The sequence below is a fragment of the Manacus candei genome, unplaced genomic scaffold (genome assembly GCF_025592945.1).
Source record: "Manacus candei isolate 608988 ecotype Guabito, Panama unplaced genomic scaffold, ASM2559294v1 h1tg000048l, whole genome shotgun sequence".
NCBI classification, from domain to species: Eukaryota; Metazoa; Chordata; class Aves; order Passeriformes; family Pipridae; genus Manacus; species Manacus candei.
Genome location: NW_026138096.1, coordinates 3,244,908 through 3,262,898, shown reverse-complemented (window position 1 = coordinate 3,262,898; position 17,991 = coordinate 3,244,908). Strand labels below are relative to the sequence as shown.

General features: G+C 36.8%; 1 protein-coding gene across 7 annotated transcripts in view; it reads left to right on the top strand.

The window, feature by feature from the left end:
* Positions 1-17,991, top strand: part of EVC2 (EvC ciliary complex subunit 2) — a 72,784-nt gene that overhangs the window by 43,606 nt on the left and 11,187 nt on the right. For 5 of the 7 annotated variants that reach the window (XM_051798523.1, XM_051798522.1, XM_051798519.1 and 2 more), the window contains 7 exons: positions 44-203; positions 1,469-1,933; positions 4,861-5,061; positions 6,567-6,689; positions 13,254-13,481; positions 15,652-15,860; positions 17,294-17,381. In XM_051798523.1, coding sequence (XP_051654483.1) covers positions 44-203; positions 1,469-1,933; positions 4,861-5,061; positions 6,567-6,689; positions 13,254-13,481; positions 15,652-15,860; positions 17,294-17,381 — 1,474 coding nt within the window. The remainder of the gene's footprint in view (positions 1-43; positions 204-1,468; positions 1,934-4,860; positions 5,062-6,566; positions 6,690-13,253; positions 13,482-15,651; positions 15,861-17,293; positions 17,382-17,991) is intronic. The other 2 variants (XM_051798520.1, XM_051798521.1) reach the window with 2 other exon arrangements.

Here is a 17,991-nt window from a genome sequence, read left to right as displayed (position 1 = left end):
CTTAAGAATTTGGGATAACAGGCTTCAAACACTGTTATTACAGAGCAGGCCATCTACCTGAAAGTCATTTGGGAATGCTACTGGACCGAGCTGAGACTGAAATTAATTTTGTTAAACAGAAATTTGATCACGATTTAAAACAAGAAAAGCAAAAGCTTCGGCAGAAACTCATTACCAAGCGAAGGCGGGAAATGCTGCAAAAGGTAATTGTTTTCAGTGTATTTCTTTTCATAGGGCTTATAATGAATTCAAAATTGAATTAATTTAAAAATAAAATGTAGTTCTTAAGGGTCAGAACTGCCAGGAACATGATTAAAAATAAGTGTCCATTTGTTGTAGCTGTGTACCACCATGTACTGTATTAATTATGCAGTAATGACTAGCTGTTCTTATAGAAAAACCTGCAAGAAAGTAACTTATCTTCAGCTTATCTGGAGAAACTTCTGAAGCCCCTCTGCTTAGTCTAACCTGTCTGTAATGTGCAGAGAGCCAAAAGCCAACTGAGGTTCTGGAGTTGGTTAGGGAGAGGACTCACATGACAGTCACTATTTTCTGTGTGTTTCCTGGCTATGTGTGACCTGAATGACTTCTACAGGACAGTTAAAATTCAGATACAAACCAAAACTATTTAAAAGATGCTCTGCCTGTGGTTGCTTGTGGTAGGACTCATGTCACATCACCTCAGCCATCTAAAAATCTTAATGTAAATTCATAATTTAAGATGACTTGGAGCTGTTGAAAAAGGGAATTGTTGTCCAAAAGTATATTGCAAAGTTATCCAGAATTATCTTTCTCTGCTTAAAAGATACAGAAAAAAACTATCTTGGATTAAGTGATATATTTTATAGATGATCAAAATAAGGTGAGATTGATTTTACCTTTTGTAGGATATGTGTTTTAATGCTTTATGCTCTAACAGAAATCAGTGTGGGCAGAGACAGGAGGTATGATGGTAGAGACGTCATTTTTTGTATTTATTCTCAGAGTAGATAGCTTTGGCTTAGCTTTCCAGTGAAATTGTTGCGTGTTGCAAATGGAGAAAATAAAAAACAAGAAAACTTTTTTCCTCTTTTTTTTTGAAGTTCTTTTCCTTCCTTGCTATTTGATCCAGATTGACTTCTGGAATGTTACCATATCACTGAAGTTTGTCTAGCTGAGATTCTATCAAGCCACACGATCATGCATTTGTATAGTTGTTAGCCCTTCTATCTAGCAGCAGTCCATATTATCACAGGCCTGTGTTGGCCTTGGTATCTAACAGTGATCTGAATTATCACACGCCTGCTAGATGCACACGAAGCTATCATGTTGAGGGCTATCATGTTTTCACTCTGGACAGTGAAAAGGAGTTTCGAGAACAAGGAAAAGCAAAAGTGTGAAATTTTGTGTTGCTATGAAATTCATAATTAAATTAGAATTTGAGATGTACCTTCTGTTCTCTTGTTTCCCCCTTTGGCAAATCAATCAGCAGAAAGAGCATCAGAAGGAACAACTGTCATTTGGAGACCCCTTCAAAACTACTAATGACATCACTCACTACCTGAGACACTGGAAAGATCTTCTGAGTGGTCACACCATTGAATTTGAAGAACTTATTGAAAAGCTTGACAATGAGGCCAGTGAAGAGCTGAAAGAGCTTCTATTTAGCCTAACAGAAAAAGCCATTGAAGAGTTTAAACGTGTTCAATGTGGAGTGTTTGTGCAAGAATTGGTCAAACTCAATGTGCCAAAGTTGTTCCTGCTAGAAGCTGTGGAGGAGCATAAAAAAGAGATGGCTGTTAAACATGAACAACTTGAAAGGGAAGAACATGACAAGAGCATGGCTGCTGAAGAGCTGCTTCAGTTGACCAGGCAAAAGCTAAGCCAAGAACTGGAAACAGGCATTTCGGAACAAAAAAAATTAAGGAGCTGGGAACAATCAGTATTCATGCAAGTAACTCTCTACACTCTTTTCTTAGTTACTATTGCAAATAGAAAAGAACTGGGAGTTTTCACACCTGTCGAGTTATAATTCCTAATGATCAGTTCTCTGTCGGGCACTTGGGAATTGATTATTTTTTTTTCCAGGCGCTCAGCCCTTGTAGCCCCAGTGGGTGAGCACTGTAGTGGAAATCCCAGGAAACAGCTGTTTTGAAACTAAAAATGTAGAGTGAAAGTTTTATACTTCTGTTCGTTCCTTGTGAGGTTTCAGTTGCACATCTTTCGTTATTATTCTCGGTCTGTTCTCAGAGGTCCCATACTTTGGAAATGCCAATTAGTACGTCAGACCTAATTAGCCCCATGTTCAATTTCAATATATTCCTTCTAGCCACAAGTCAGGCCTTACTCATTGGCCTCATTTTAAGCTTTGCCATACTATTTCCACATATTCCCTAAGTGCCCAGTCCAGCAGCCTACCTCCCCAGCCCATGGGCTCCATGCATTGCTCTGGGCTGCTCTGGCCTGATGACTGGGTGTCCCTGGCACCAAGCCCTGAGCCAGAGAGGCATCATGGCACGGGCAGTGTTGCAGAGTGGTTTTCTGGCCCCAGGAAATGTTATGAGCTATTGCTGCCTGCTACAATGTGACCGTGGGGAGGTGGGAAGGCCTTGCCACCGTTGGAAGACCTTGCACAGGGAGAGACAGTGGCTGTGGCTGAGAGGGGTCATGTCTCTCAGGCTGGGCAGTGAGGTGCCTGAGAGACTGGTGCTGCTTGTCAACATTTATTCTTAGCTTTCAAGTACATTTATGACTAGTTGTTATATTGCCTGCGTATTTACAGTACTACATTTCCTGTACAGTGTCTATTTAATAACAGACATTGATAGAGACACAGGAACATGAAAAAATAAAATTGCAGCTTTAGGGGAAGCAAATGGAACAGGAAAACGTATAATAGGCTGTGTGCCCCTGAAGAAAACATACCAGGCATAAGATTGAACAGGGAGTGGAAAAAAGAAAAGGAAAAAAAGGAACTAGTAAAGGTTTCTCCTTCATAACTCTTGTTTAAAACAAAATAGATTTTTCTGGCCAATTTTGTCCAGACACCATCTTTGTAAGTTTTCCTGCCACACAATGAAAATCATATCACAAGTGTGTAAGAAGAAACTTTACCAATTACATTTACTTTGTTAAAGAAAAAAAATCCCTTTTTGTCTTGTTTTGGTTCTAATTTCAAGGACTTTGTATTTCTTTCTGCATTTTAAATACTTTCCTGTAAGTCATTTATATGTATTTTCTATCTTGTCTTAATATCTCTTGTCCATATTGCTGAGAGCAGGCCTGCAGGAGTAGGGAAGTAGATTGTATAACCCAGAAAGACTTTGCTATTTCTAACATAAAATTCCATGGTAATTGTGTTCCAACCTGCAGTGAGCCTGTTGTATTTTTTAGCTTCTGTCTTTATTTGAAGCAACAGTAAGCTGTTTGGTTTTTTTCAGTAAAATACTAGAAAATATATACAAAAATTGCATCAACAACTGTCCTATCAAAAGCTCCTTAAATCTGTCACTGTCCATTGTCTGTCAGTTATGGGTTTTTGATGACAGATGCCAGCACTCATGTTTATGTTCTCATCTGCTATCTAGTTTTCACAAAGAATTGTTTTGATGATAGCTTTTCATTTTTGTTGCTTATGAAAGAGACAATGAGTTAGTCCAAAATATTTATGAAGATCGTTAATGCTTCACGTCCTTTTTAAATATAGACATGAAGAAATGTATTTGCTGTATTTTATTTTGGCTATGTATCTGTGTATATGGATTTATAGCATAGATTTTCTTCCATGAGTCTAAGACAGCGTGAGAAATTATTAAGTACGCTGTAGATGGTTGTTTGGAGTAATCTTATCTTAAAGTAAGTAATTTTTTGCAGGGAAAAGCTTCATGCAGTAAGGATTTAACTGTACTCTGCTAAATCAATAGACAGAAAGGATTTCTAAACTCAAATATTTTAGGGAAAGAATGAGGTAGTACAAGCCTGTGATATATTGAATAAAAGCATCAGTACTGATGAAACATACAGTATATTTTTCATTGAAAACTACTTAAAAACATGCTCTTCATGCTTTAAATGCAAACAATTTTTTTTTTGAAATAGAGAAAGTTTCCAAACAAAAAAAATGCTATTTTTTATGAAATATTCTTAAGGAAGTATTTTCTCACAAGATAAGAAGATGAATGTAGTCTAAGGTTAGTCACAACTAAGCATGCCTTATTTTTAAGTCAACTTCAGCTTGACCTGATGATGAGTTCCCCAGAGTTCCATGTTGAGAAACCTTCCTTCTACAAAATGGAAACTTTGAGTCAATCAAGTTGCTGCTAAAATATCTTCTGTGTTGTTCAGACTGCAAAGAGCTTTTTTACAAATAACAGCTGGAACCCTTGTGACTTGGTGATGGGAGGGATAACATATGTATTTATGATAAAGAGAGACTTTTTTATTTTATTTTTTTTCCCTACTCTGTAGCTGTGACTGCTAAGTGCTGGGAAACAGCACAGGGAGACTTTATGGGAAGCTTTTGTCTTTATTTCAGCCAAAGTTCAGGGATTATATTGTCTGAAGAGGTGGAAGGATTCTGTGCATAAGAAATGTGCTAAAAATACTAATTTATTGTTTAAATATTCAAAAACTGTTGTCCCTTGAAAATGAAGTTTTACAGTCAAGGAAGTTCTGTATGCAGAATTTAAAGCATCCCCAAGGATAGTTTGAACATGCTGAGCAGCTCAGTGCTATGTGTGGAATCACTAACCGATATGTGAAATAGACAAAAAAAGGATGGTCTCTGCCATGTAAAGTATTTGTGTGCGTGTCTCTTACATTTTCTGCAGTATTGCCTGTATCACTGAACAGCAGATGGCTCTTTTTTTTTTTAACAGGCAGCTTCTAAGTTTACCCCTCTCGCTATCGGAGGAGGAATTGCTTAGAATGAGGCAAGAGTTGCACTGCTGCTTCTCTCAGGTGGACAGCAGCTTGGCTTGGCCCAAGATAAGAGCAAGAACCTTGCTTCAGACTTTTGAGATGGAGCAGAGGGACACAGAAATGCTGAAAGTCGATCAGAATTTAGCCATGACCCGTAAACAGGTGGGAATGATGTGGGATCATTGTGGGGGTGTGCAAGGGGTTCCTGGGTGTACCTGTGGGTTGTCGGCATTGGCTGTAGATGTGGGTCCATAACTTTATACGTGTGACAGCAGTGCACAATTTCCCTGTCTGCGTGGATCAGTGGAACTCAAAGAGAACTGTTTGGGCAGGAGTTTTTGTCACATACATCTGCGTATTTCTGTTGCTTTTGTGTCCTTCAGCTTTCTCAAGAAGAAGGCATAGTTATAAAGAGGCAGTTGGGTGGCCAGAAGGGACAGTGTCTCTGAGGAGAGTGCACTGAAATGCCAACGATTTGAGTGCTGCTAAGCCTGACTGCATATTAGAGACAAGCTGGGTTCTTGACAGCCCAGACTGATATTTCAGTGACATCCTCTACACGTTACTAAATTTGGCACTAAATCAAGGAAAGATTTTAGGAGTTTCTGAAAGGCAATGTTCTACATTGTCTTGCCTGTTTAGGAAGGTAATGTTCCTGAATTAGCTGGTCTTTCTTGGCAAGAATTTAGGCATGATTTCTGTTTCTTCTTTCCAAAAGAGTTGAGTGTATACAAAGGGTTTGGTTTTTTCCACATCTGGATGTGTAAAAGATGAGGCATACTCACTCAAAGTTAGAGAAACATTTCCAACAAGGAGTCTGTCTGCCTATCAAATCTAGCGCTTTTTAAAAGAATTCTATGAGGGATGTTTAGTTCCTTTAGTAAAATGTAAAAGCTGTGGAATCATAAATGATTTTCAGTTCTTATAAAGTAGGGGTAAAGAAAATGTTTCCTGTATGAATTGTATCAGATTCTATCTTAAAAAGGAGGACTTGCCCTTGCTTTCTTTTGATTGAGTTATGTTTTCTAAACATGTAAACTACTTTGTGTTAATTATACTAGGAATTAGCCTAGTTCAAAACCTTAATGATTTCTGAAGTGCTAAAGAAGGGAAATGACTTTGCAAAACCTTATAGTTGAACAGATGTTATCATTTCCCCAAGAGTACCTATACTTAGTTGGTATTCTTGTAAAGAAACATAAAGGTCAAGAATAATTTGATTACATGGAACAGTGCCTCTTAATATTATCACGGTTCATTTGTGATTCATAGACTGTGTGTTGAAAACAATGTAGTTCTTAAATTAATATTCTTTGTTCATTTTTAACTGTGCTGGGAAGACAACATATCTGTCAAAATCTTCTCTTATTATCACTGCTAAAGCTTTTTTAAAATCAAATTCATATGCAACCAGTTTTCATGGAAAGGATGAATATATAATTCTACTTGAAAGAAATTTTTAAAAAATTCCCAACGTTGTCTGAATGTCTAAAAGGAGTCTTCTGAATGAATAGGCAGCACCTTCATTTCAGAAATACTTTGAAAGTCATCTTTGTCAAGTATTTCATTAATTGGTGGATGTGCCAATAATAGCAAGTCATAATCTTAATGTTAGCATCCTCATATATCTCTTACAAATAAAGCATTTTGTGCTTATCTTCTTACAGCAGCATTCTAAAATGGGAAAAACAGGATCCAGGAATAGAAATAAGTTAGATATTCTGAAGAAATCTTTACAGGCCAAAATTTTAATTTATGAAGACTTGGTGAAAGATGAAAATTTGAATAAGGTAAGTACAAAACTTTTCTGGACTGAAGTTAAAACATAGATCTTTAGTAATTAAAGAATGAAAGTTTTCTATCAGTGTGAATAAGAACTAGATAAAAAAAGGCATAAGGTCTAGTGGCATGATGCATCTCCCTACTTTTGCCTGCATTTATCAAGATGTTGTATTTCAAGTTTAATAGTTTTTGCTTTGTTTTAATTTTTGCATCTTAGTTACAGAACTGATGTCATGTCTCACCCTGTTTTCTCACAATGGTTCTGGGGCTTGGTGTATGCAGGATTGCAAGACTCCCCTGGATCCCATGGTTTTCTTAGTCAGGCTTTCAAAACATGGGCGGTACTTCACTGCATACTTTAGCTGCACAACACTGAGTTCTTGGACATCTGCTAATGCTGCTGAAAAACCAGAACTGGATTCTTAGATCCAAAAACTTTTTGGGTAGGGCCTGAATTTATTTGTACAGAGCTAATTGGAAGGAAGTCTTGAATCTAGTGGGTACCTTATAAAGACTCACAACCCCAGTCTGAAATTAATCCTTAAAAAATGAGTGGGGCTGATGCTAAAATGGGATTTTTGGAGGCTTTTTCCTTCTCTGACAGCAGATGTTCCATGGGGTTTTATTTGTGTTATTTAACCTTTCTCTCCTTCTCTTTCCCACGTCTAAAATGTGGGTAATACTAGTTTTGTATATCAGAGGGACATTGCAATGATAACTGTGTTAGACGTAGATGGTGCACAGCTGTGAGAACTGTGCAGAACAAGAGATGTCATTAGTAGTTAAAATTGGTATATAAAAAATAGCTTCACAAGTGATTGCAATATCGATTTGACTAACAATTTGAACAAAAATCTGTTTATATACATCTTTCCTATGCTTTTCATACCTATATCCTGAGAAGTGAAAAATACCAGGTCAACATGTTAATTCAGAAATAATTTCACTTTTATTTGAGAGCAACACATTGTTAGTACTGGTTGCAAAGGATAAAAGCAAATATTTAGCTAGTCTAGCACCCCGTCTTTCAAAGGGAAAGCAGGTGTTTGGGCAAGATTGCAACAAGGGCGCAAGTGTGTTCTAGCATTCTTTGGTAGTTTAATAACTGTGGTCCAAGAATGTCCTGATTCTTTAGTGGAGGTATTTAAACTTTTTTTTTACTTCAATACCTAATACCCTGATCTCCAAAATTTAGGGGTTTTTAGGTACTGTTACTTGAAAGTGCAACAGATAATGGGCTAAACTCTTATGTTAAAAAAAGTACTAAATACTTCTTTGGTGTGAATATTACGTTACATTTTTATTAGAATCTTGTTTTAAAATTGGAAAGTTAGCTTCTCTAAGCCTCATTGTTTCAGTTTTATATGAACCATCTGGCACATGTGTTATTGTTCTAATTGTGTGGCTGCACGTTAGTTATGAAAAGCCAAATCCTCGGTGCTTTTACCAATAAGGAAGCTAAACTATCATTAAAGAAAACCATTAGTTCACCCATTATCATTAGAACACAGAAGTATTGCAGTAAACCTTAGGTTGATCACAGAAGTAGAGTTTCTTTCTTTTGTCTGTTGCAATCTGTTACGTTATTCCTCATTTAGAATCTTACACTTCTACATTTTACTTTAATATGAAGACTTTTATTATCTCACTCAAAACTGCCCACCTGAAGTTGCACGGCCAGTTCAAGGCAGGGAAGAAGGATGATGGCCCAACACAGCTCTGCTGTGTTTCTTCACCGTCACTGCTGCAGACTTCACACAGTGTAATGGATTCTGTCTCTCTGCAGGATGGCTGTGAAATGGTTCCCAGTTAATGCTTATGAAAACAGTAGCAGAATGTGTCTTGTAATATGGTAAAATAGGCAGGACAGAGAAGAACAATCTAGACAGGAGACAGTGAGCTGGGAGGCCATGGCAAGAAGTTTGAAACCCAATCTTGGATTATCATTGACCTTGCTGTGAAAATCTTCAAAAGCAGACTGCCTGCTTCTTCTGTATTTCACAGATGTTTTGAGCTCTCTTGTGGTTGAGGAAGTAGCTGTTCCTTTCTGAAACAGCAGTTACCTATCTCAGAAGAAACACAGGGGCCAAAATGCTGACATTCTTTAGCCTGTTTTCACTGAAAAAAAAAAAAACCCAGTTGATAATACTTGTGTGAGAGATGTCTTTGGGGTTGCAGGTAATCAAGTAGATATTCAGATTTATTTTTTTTATTTGTAATATTTGGGACTGAGGCAACACTAGTTCGTAATTAGGCTGAGCTAAATAAGGAATTTAGAGGTCAGTGCTTTCAAGCAGTGGACTAATCATAGTGCATTTACAGCATTGCCAATTTGGAATCAGGAGGAAATATTCAGACCTACAGGAGAGGATTTGTCATAACCAAGGTAGTTGACACTCCAATAATATATCAAATAGTAAAGAGTCAAACAGTATTTTACAGTCTTGTGTTCGGTATAATACAAAGTTCAAATCTGGCCAGTGACTATTAGTTTCTAATTTAGTTTGTAATCAATATTTGATCCAGTTTCTACTGAAATCACCTTCTATGTCACCCTGAATTCTGGTCTACTTGCAAGCTTTGGATTTCACAAATATGTTTCTGTTTTCAGAGCTGTGATTTCAGAGCTGACAAGAGGCAGAAAGAAACTTCTGTGGCTGAGGAGTAGATAGTACTACCAGTTGAGTAATGCAGCATTTTGTTTGTTTAAGAGCAGTTAATTTATTATATAATGTTGAATAGATGCTGAATGATAATGCTGAACATCATTCCTATAGAATCATAGAATAATTTGAGTTGGAAGGGACTTTCAAAGGCTATCTAGTCCAACCGCCCTGCAATTACCAGAGACATCTTCCACTAGACCAGCTTGCTCAGAGCCCTGTCCAGCCTGACCTTGAACGTTTCCAGGGATGGGGCATCTTCTACCTCCCTGGACAACATGTGCCAGTGTTTCGTCACCTTCATTGTAAAATATTGTAAAATATTTCTTTCTTTTTTGTAAAATATTTAATATTAATTAATACTAATTTACTATACATATTAATACATATGTAAACTCTTGTAGAATGTTTCTAACTATTGTAAAATATTTCTTCCTTATCTTTAAGTCTAAGTCTACCCTCTTTCGATGTAAAACAATTACTATTGCAACAGATCCCACTAAAAATTTTATCCCCATCTTTCCCTGAAGTATTGAAAGGTTGCAGTAAGGTGTCCTCAGAGCCTTCTCTTCTCTAGGCTGAACAACCTCAGCTCTCTCAGCCTGTCTTCATAGGAGAGGTGTTCCATCCCTTGTATTCTGGACATACTTGATGTGAGGCTTCATACTTAGTAATATGCAAATACTATCTATTTTTACAGTTTGGACCATAAATCTTAGGATTTGTGGAATATACTGAACATACCATATACACTGTCTGTTATTTGATAAAAGTGTTTCTGTCATCAGTGGCATCGCTTCTGCCTTTGAATTCAGCTGCAATTAAAATATACATTCTTGTGTCTCCTTCTAAGTGAACTTGAGTTGTCAAACTGCATTTCCATCATTATTCATTTTAATGAGTTCAAACTTACACTAAAGGTGATAACTCATTTACTCATTCATGTATTCGTTATTCATTCATCTGAATCTCCAGATTTCATATATGTATAAATCATTTAAAATCCTTGTGTCTGAAACTGAGCCTCCTGTGAAGAAAGAAGCAAACTGTAAATTCAGTTGTGTGCACACACCTGTCAAAACATTACTGTGTCATTTTTTTACTCTATATTTTTGAAGGTTTATAGCACATCCAGTTTCTAAACCACAAAGGCAGCCTTCAGATATTACTTAATAATTTTGTGGGGTATAAAACAAGTCATACCTCAAGCATTTGTTTTCTCTTTTCTTGAGATACTGTAAAATTATGTGTATGCTGGCAGGCAGTACCTTAGACATGTAAATAAAAGCTGTAAAAAGAGGTTGATTCCTCTGTGTATGCATGTTGTCATGACTCAGTCATGCTAGTAGTGTTGTAATAATTTCTGTTAGTTAAGAAGTTGTTCTAATGTATTGAATAGGGAACATAACATATACTCTAAAGCATTAGTCCTTTTGAAAATGGACCTACTTATTCCTAATCAGGTAAGCCTGTTTGATTATTTTCTTCCCATTTCTTGTATAGATGCTATTGTAATGCAAATCATAATATAAATTATTAGTCTCTTGCAGCAAAAATTTTAGTTGTTTTCATCCATCATTTTCCAGCTTTTAAATAATCATCTGTAGGATGATTGCTTACTCTTGATTTGTAATTGACCTAATTCAAATTAGTAGGAAATATTTCCTGAAGGTACCTTCTATCTCTTCCATTCAAGGATGTTCCAGATGATGCAGTCTAGACGTTGGAGAATATCACATGAGCAGGAGAATATCATAAGCATGTTTGGTTCCAAATCACATCTTAAATTTACCTCTATTTACTGGATAATAGAATTTGTATGATACTCAGTCACTCTTAGCAGGTCTCTTATCAATAAAATTTCCAGAGAAAATTCATGAGCATCATGTTACATATTTATCAACTTTGGTATCTAAAAACTTGATGGAATTATCCTTAAAGTCTCCTTTAAAGCTAATTATCTAGTAACTACAGTGGTAGGGGATCAAGGGTCGACTTGATGATCTCGGAGGTCCTTTCCAACCTGGCTAATTCTATGATTCTGTAAATAGAGTCAATAATATATAATTGTGATTAACATGAATAGGAAGCTAATAAGGTTTTTAATGTCTCTAGTACCTATCATTTCTATTTGTGCAAGGATATTCTGAGGGGCAAAATCAGGTCTTTTGTCATACAGTGTCTAAAGACTACTACTGTTGACCTTTCTGTGTTATAGTTCACACCTGCAGGGCATTTACTATTGGTCTTTATTATTTTATAGACTGGTAAAAAGGGGAGGATTAAGTCTGCATGTACAAAGGTGTGCCATGGGATGCCTACCATGCTAAGGTGCTAACCATGTAGGTATCTCAGTTTAACAGCAATGTTCATCTCTGTCTGTTCTTTAAAGAGAGAGGCCAAACTTGATGGGATAAATGCTTTTCCATAGAGTGCTAATGTGAGTATCAGCTCTCAGGGTCCATGGCGATAGTAAACTTGACCAAAACTTCAAAAGATTTTGACGTACCTCCTTTCATGGCTTGGTTCTTCATTCTGTCATAGGCAGTAGGCACTTGAGTTTTACTGTTAAAATATATAATACTGGAAACTTCTGAAAATGCTGATTTCTTAGAATGATTGTGGTTGGTTTTGGTTTTTTTGGTATGCTGTGAAACCTATCAGATTAGATTTGTCAGGACCAAGAGAGAATTTAGAAGTGGAGTGAGGAAAAACTGTGGGCCCAGCAGTGTGCAGATGGGCTCTTTCTGTGCTTTGCTTCATTGTGGATCCAGCATATAGGGCAGCAGTTAGTATCAACCCAAGTAGTGGAGTTGGAACTCTAATGCTCTAATGGCTGCATGTGTTTTCTCTTTTTGTGTTTTCTCTCTCTTACAGTCCAACGTTTTTTTCCGTGTGAGTAATACAGGGAGAGGGAATAAAACCAAACTGGTAACTGTTTACTGTCTGATACCTAAGTGTTAGATATGCAGTGTAGCCATCAGTGTCTAACCTAAACATCCACCTGACACATCAGTGGAAACCCGTGTTTTATTTTTAGAATACAAAACCTACTGAGAAGTACCTTTTCCTTTTCTTTGACTATGAAGAGAGCTTAGAGTGGCAAGCTCAGATGGAAGCTGGCTCCTATCCACATTGTCCCACCAAAAAATGTCAGTGCAGTATCCTTGGATGTCAGTGTCAGTGGTATAGTGTGGAGAGTTCATTGATCACACTGCATTTGATTGTGTGCTTGCATGTGCTGGGCTTGAATAGTTTCTGTGGATGCCCCATTAGATGTGTGGCAGCAACATAGGTACTGACTTAAATCACTTTAATTTAATCCTGTTTGTTGTTGAATCAGTCCGGTTTTAATCTATTTTGAAATACATTACCAGTGCTCTTTTGATTTACGGTTTAACTTTGTTTTATATGAGGGCATTTTTGGTTATTTGCTCAAAGAGTAGTAAGTCGGATATCATTGGTCAGTGTTAACTGACACTTGCCAATTTGGAGCTAAATAGAGTCTTTCTAGAAGTTCATATTTTTTTCTAAACAGAAGGATTTTATCCTCCTATTTAATCAGTGGCATAGGTAAGCATAGGTTTATTTGTATTTTTAGTTTTGCCTTTTATTATAATAAAAATTATATAGACCCACTGTTTTGGGTTAGTATTTAATATTAAAATTTTGACTATCCAAAACCAAAACCTGATCTCTTTACAGTATTTGACCTTACTGTACTTTTTTTTTTTATTGATCACAATAATAGCTTGGAATTGAATGTTAAAAGCACTTCTTCAAACACTATAACATTGATTTCTTTGCTGCTTTAATCCTGTTTGTTAATTACAGAATAGTAAAATCATAAGTGTGCATGTAAGGTTTTCTGTTAATCTTTCTATCTTTTGTGTTTTGATATTTTTTTAGATTAAGAATGAGTTGCAGCTTGAAAAAGAGCGTCACCTGCGCAATCTGGAAAATAAACTTGGAGAGTACATTGCTTCTTTAGCCTTTCAAAAGACTGTTAAAAAATCCAAAATGCTGGAGCTTTATACTGCTATCATAAATGTGCAAGCTATGCTCTTTGAACAACTGAGCACATCAAAAACCCTGTCAAAATTGGAATGTGTTCAGATTTTAGAAGCACATAATCCTGTAAGTAATGTAGTTGTTAAAAGAAAAAAGATCCCATTAGGAAAAAACAACTATTACAGTATCTTATTTTGATTTTGATTTAACTGCTGGTTTGCAGCTTTTAGTGACCCAGCCTTTAATTTCTGTGATGATGTGCACTTTCATGTGTTTAGTAAAAGACATAAAGAGGAGGAAAGTCTTAGAGCCAGGGAAGATTGTGGATTATTATTATTTATTTTTACTGTAATTGCGTGCAGTCAGGAGGAGTAGTATTTTGATGGCTAATTAATGTTTTATTTCTTACAAGGAAGACAGTTGAGAAGTGATGGTGAGTCGTGACTGGTATAGTAGGTTGTTGTGACTGCATTACAAAATTGTTCATGTTAAAGTGCTATCCATACATAAAACCCATAACCACATTATATGCTTCAATCATCAAGTTTTTAGAGATTATATATACAACCTTCTACCTGTCTATCTCCATCCAAGCACACTCATGCAGTTTAAATAGTGGAAACTTTGGAAGGACTTCTTCCCTTCACCATATTTATTACATGCTTGATATGTGCCAATTTTCTAATCCTTTTTTAATACTTCAGTGCTCCGTATTCATAAGGACTTTTTTTCTACATCTGCTATTTGAAACCATCCAAGTGAGGCTTGGGAGAGCATTGGAGTAGAACAAACAAAATGGGTTTTGAGAAGAAAAACCTCTTTGCTAGAGGGCATCATTAGACAGCTATTGCTGTGAAAATTCCAGGTTAAATTTTAATGTGGTCATCTCCACGGAGTATCCCATAGAGTGGCAGTCAGAATGCTTATATGCCTCCAGTTTTGCTCAAATTTGTATTAAATCTGTAGGAAGCATTGAAAGTTGTACGTAGATGGAGTATTTTTGCCTTTTATGCAGTAAATGTGCGGGGAATGTTCAGAGATGTTGCTTTTAGCTTCTCTGTCCTTGAACAGGGGAAGAAAAAGGATTGAAGGAGGGGCAGAAGAGAGACCTAGAGTAGCTAATGCTGGATTCTTTATCCAATGGGCAAGAACTGAACTAAGCCCTAATTTTATTTTTTTTTCAGGGGTGTGGAGGGAATGATGGTATTTTAGACAATTGTTTACAGTCCTTGTTTGGCTTGGTTTAGAGGGACTGTTTCCTGGTGATGAAACTTCTCTCTCTTACTGTGTTATTGCCCAGCTCCTTGGTCGCACTAACTGGCAAATTTAATCACCTGTTGCTTTAAAACAAATATATCAGATTACACAGGATTCCTGAAAGGTGATGACATCAGTGATAGTTTTTGCCAATCAGTGCAACAAACATACCTGGCTATATGTGAATTGGCTTCATCCCCTTACAGAAAACTCAGGGTTGGTGTTAGGAGAGTAGGTTTAAGCACCAGTGTCAAATCCTGGGAGCAGACACTTACTTAGATTTGGGGTGCTCCAATGAATCTGTAGTGTGAATACAGCTGATGAGGCAGAGGAATAGAGTCAGCAATTTTCTCCAAGGTACAGGTTAGGAAGTGGGGCACTGAGATAGTAAGTGACGTAAAGCTTGAGGTGAGACAACAGTGACATTGGAAAACAGGGATATGAATCCTTCCTTTGTATGTCTAGTTTGACTCTTTGAACAGAGAGAGATCCTTAGCAGGAGGGATCCAGTCCAGTCTATTTTAACCCTTTCATTTTCAGAGCACTGTATTTTAATCCTCACCTTAGCACACTAAATGTGAATTACTGTCTTTTAACTTCAAATCTCTTTGATATGAGTTGTTAATTCGGTATAACTAAAACTAGTCAGTCTGAATTTTTCAGGCTGTTTCAGTGGGTTTGTGCAGTTTATAAATTCTAATGGTGCCATTCCCTAGTTTGGATCTCAGCCATGATGGTACTATACTTTCTAGATGTCCTCTACAGCAGAAGGTTTCAGAGAGCATTGACTTTTAACACCATGAAAAATGAGTCGTATTTTTCATCATTGTTCTGATATTCATAATGTGCCAGTCATGTTTACTGAAGCTCTTCAGTGAATTGGAAAGTGTAATGACTGCAACTGGCTGGGTAGAATAAGAAATGAATAAAGTAATATCAGAAAGTCTGATACCATCATCTTTTTTTCTTCACTTCAAATGAAATTTGTTCTTTCAAGTTAAATTATAACTTTTTATCATCATGCCTTTTCAACCTCTAGGAGATTGAAGAACTCGACAGGAAGCTGGAGTATGAGATGTTACATAAGGACTCAGCACAACAGCATCTAATCAGTAGGCAGAGGTGGATTCTGGATGGTTTGGGACTTTCAAGTGAAGCTGTGGAAACAAATGCAGAAAGACACGTGACAGTTTTGCTAAGACAGGCCATGAATAAGTGTAGGCAATTTATAAATCTGTACCAGCAAAGGTAAGTTATTTGGTCTCAGGTTTTACTGTGTTGCTGCAGTCCTTATAGACCATAAGATATTATAAAGAAACAGCAGGCTAAATGTTCTGCTATGCTGGGGAGAGCCTGTATATCTATGTTTGAACACTGCTGCCTTGTGCTGTGGCTCAGAGCGTAACTGAGGAGTCTTGGGAATATTGAAATAAGAAACATGAATTAATAATAACTTAGTAACATATAGATTGTGCTGTGTTGCATGGCAATCACCATTTTTTACAGGCATAGTGCAAAAATAATGATGCTCCTTAGCAGCAAGGAGGTAAAGAATTTTAATCCAGTTGCTTTGTCTCCCAAGGAGATAGATAGGGACTTCTGAGAAACCTGATCTGCTGGGGTCAGAGGGGGTAGCTGAGACAATTTAAATTGAATTTCCGTCTCCATTGTCACACTGTAGACTGAATTCCTTGTCACACAATTATTTTTGATGGGATATATAAACTCCTCTTCAGCAACATGCTCAATTTCACTTTTCCCTGGCCAGTTTTTAAGTAAAGATATCCATGACAAATAAAATGCTTCTTGGGAGGTATATAGAAATATCTGTCTTGTCAGGAAGGTTGCCTAACAAGAATGGATGATAATGTGCAAAACTGCAGCCTATTGTATTACATTCATTAAGGTTACAGGAGGTAGAAATGACATTTCCATGTGTATTGTACAGTATTAAAAGCCTACCACGTTTCAAGCTTCACGTAAGATCCTCAAAGGGCTCATTACATTAGAAAAGAGTGTTTTCCATGAAACAATTGATATAGTAAAAATGGCTATGATAGTACTAAGTCTGTTTTAACTCTGAAAAGGCTGAAGCTCTGCTCAGTGTACATTAAGAATTTTCCTGTTGCAGAAGTAAAGAGTCACTAGAAGAGCAGATAGATCTCTGCAGTAGTACCCACAAGCCAGTAACCTATCAGTGAAACCTTCAAAGAAACTGCAATTAGTTTTTACCTGAAAACTTATGGGAAGAAACAAGTTACTTTTGTACATGTACAGGTTTGTATATGGTGGCATCATGATTTGGTCTAGAAACAAAAAAATCAGTAGTGAGGAAGTTAACTGTTTAATATTATATTTCAGCAACAAAAAGTTCCACAACTTGCCATAAAGTGTGGTGATGAAACTTAAAGAGGATGGAGCAGGTTGAATAACATCACTTTGGAGCAATTCCAGATTTGAATTGTGTGCCAGAGCATAGCTTTAGATTCTGCTCTGATGTTTGCTTGGTGGTTCAGAGAAGAAGAGAGTAGAAGCTGGCATATTTTATGAGTTATGCTGCTCACACAGCTTGGCTGACAGAGAGATACGCTTCTCGAATGGATGGCATTCAGATATTGTTTCCTATAATACAGTCATTGCGCCTGGGAAGATTTGAATGTTAATTCTGTCTTTCACTTCAGCTTGAGAGATGAGCAATGGAATTGTGTGGTGCTTGAAAATCTCCTGGAAAATATAGAAATGGATGCATTTTTGGCAATTTATAGTCAGGTAAGCGTGAAATTGAACAAAGCTTCGAAGTTTAAATTACAGCTGTATCTGGAAATCAGCTTTTCTTCTTTGTTGGGAACTATTACAGGTGTATCTGGAGTTGATATCTGCTAGTAGTTGTTGCCAGTTTGCAGCCTGTATTGTCAGTCACTTCAGTAAATTCTGACCTACTTTCAGCTCTTTGAATTTTACTGATTTGTACTTCCATTTGTTCATTTAGAAATCCTTTCAGGGGGTTGTCCTGTTGCATTTCATTCTGCAGAGAACTGAAGTGCCTGATTTTCTGGTTGACAGACAGATTTTCTGTCTGATTTTCATGTAATTATACCAGGGTTTTGTTTAGGTTTTAATGAGTGTTAGGAGTGATTTGCATTGATTATGTTTCAAAATTAAATGATAAAAGGACTGCTAGTTAAATTTTTTAGTGTCATTACTTGTACTTGTTTTCAAAAAGAGCATCTCATCTCATCTTCAGGTAATTTACTGTCTGTTGGCTGCTTGTCAGTCCTACAAAAGGCCTTAACAATGAATCACTTGATTGACCCCAATCAGGCCTTGGTTGAGATATGTTTTCATCAGAAAAGAGACTCAGTGGTACAGCTTTTTGTAT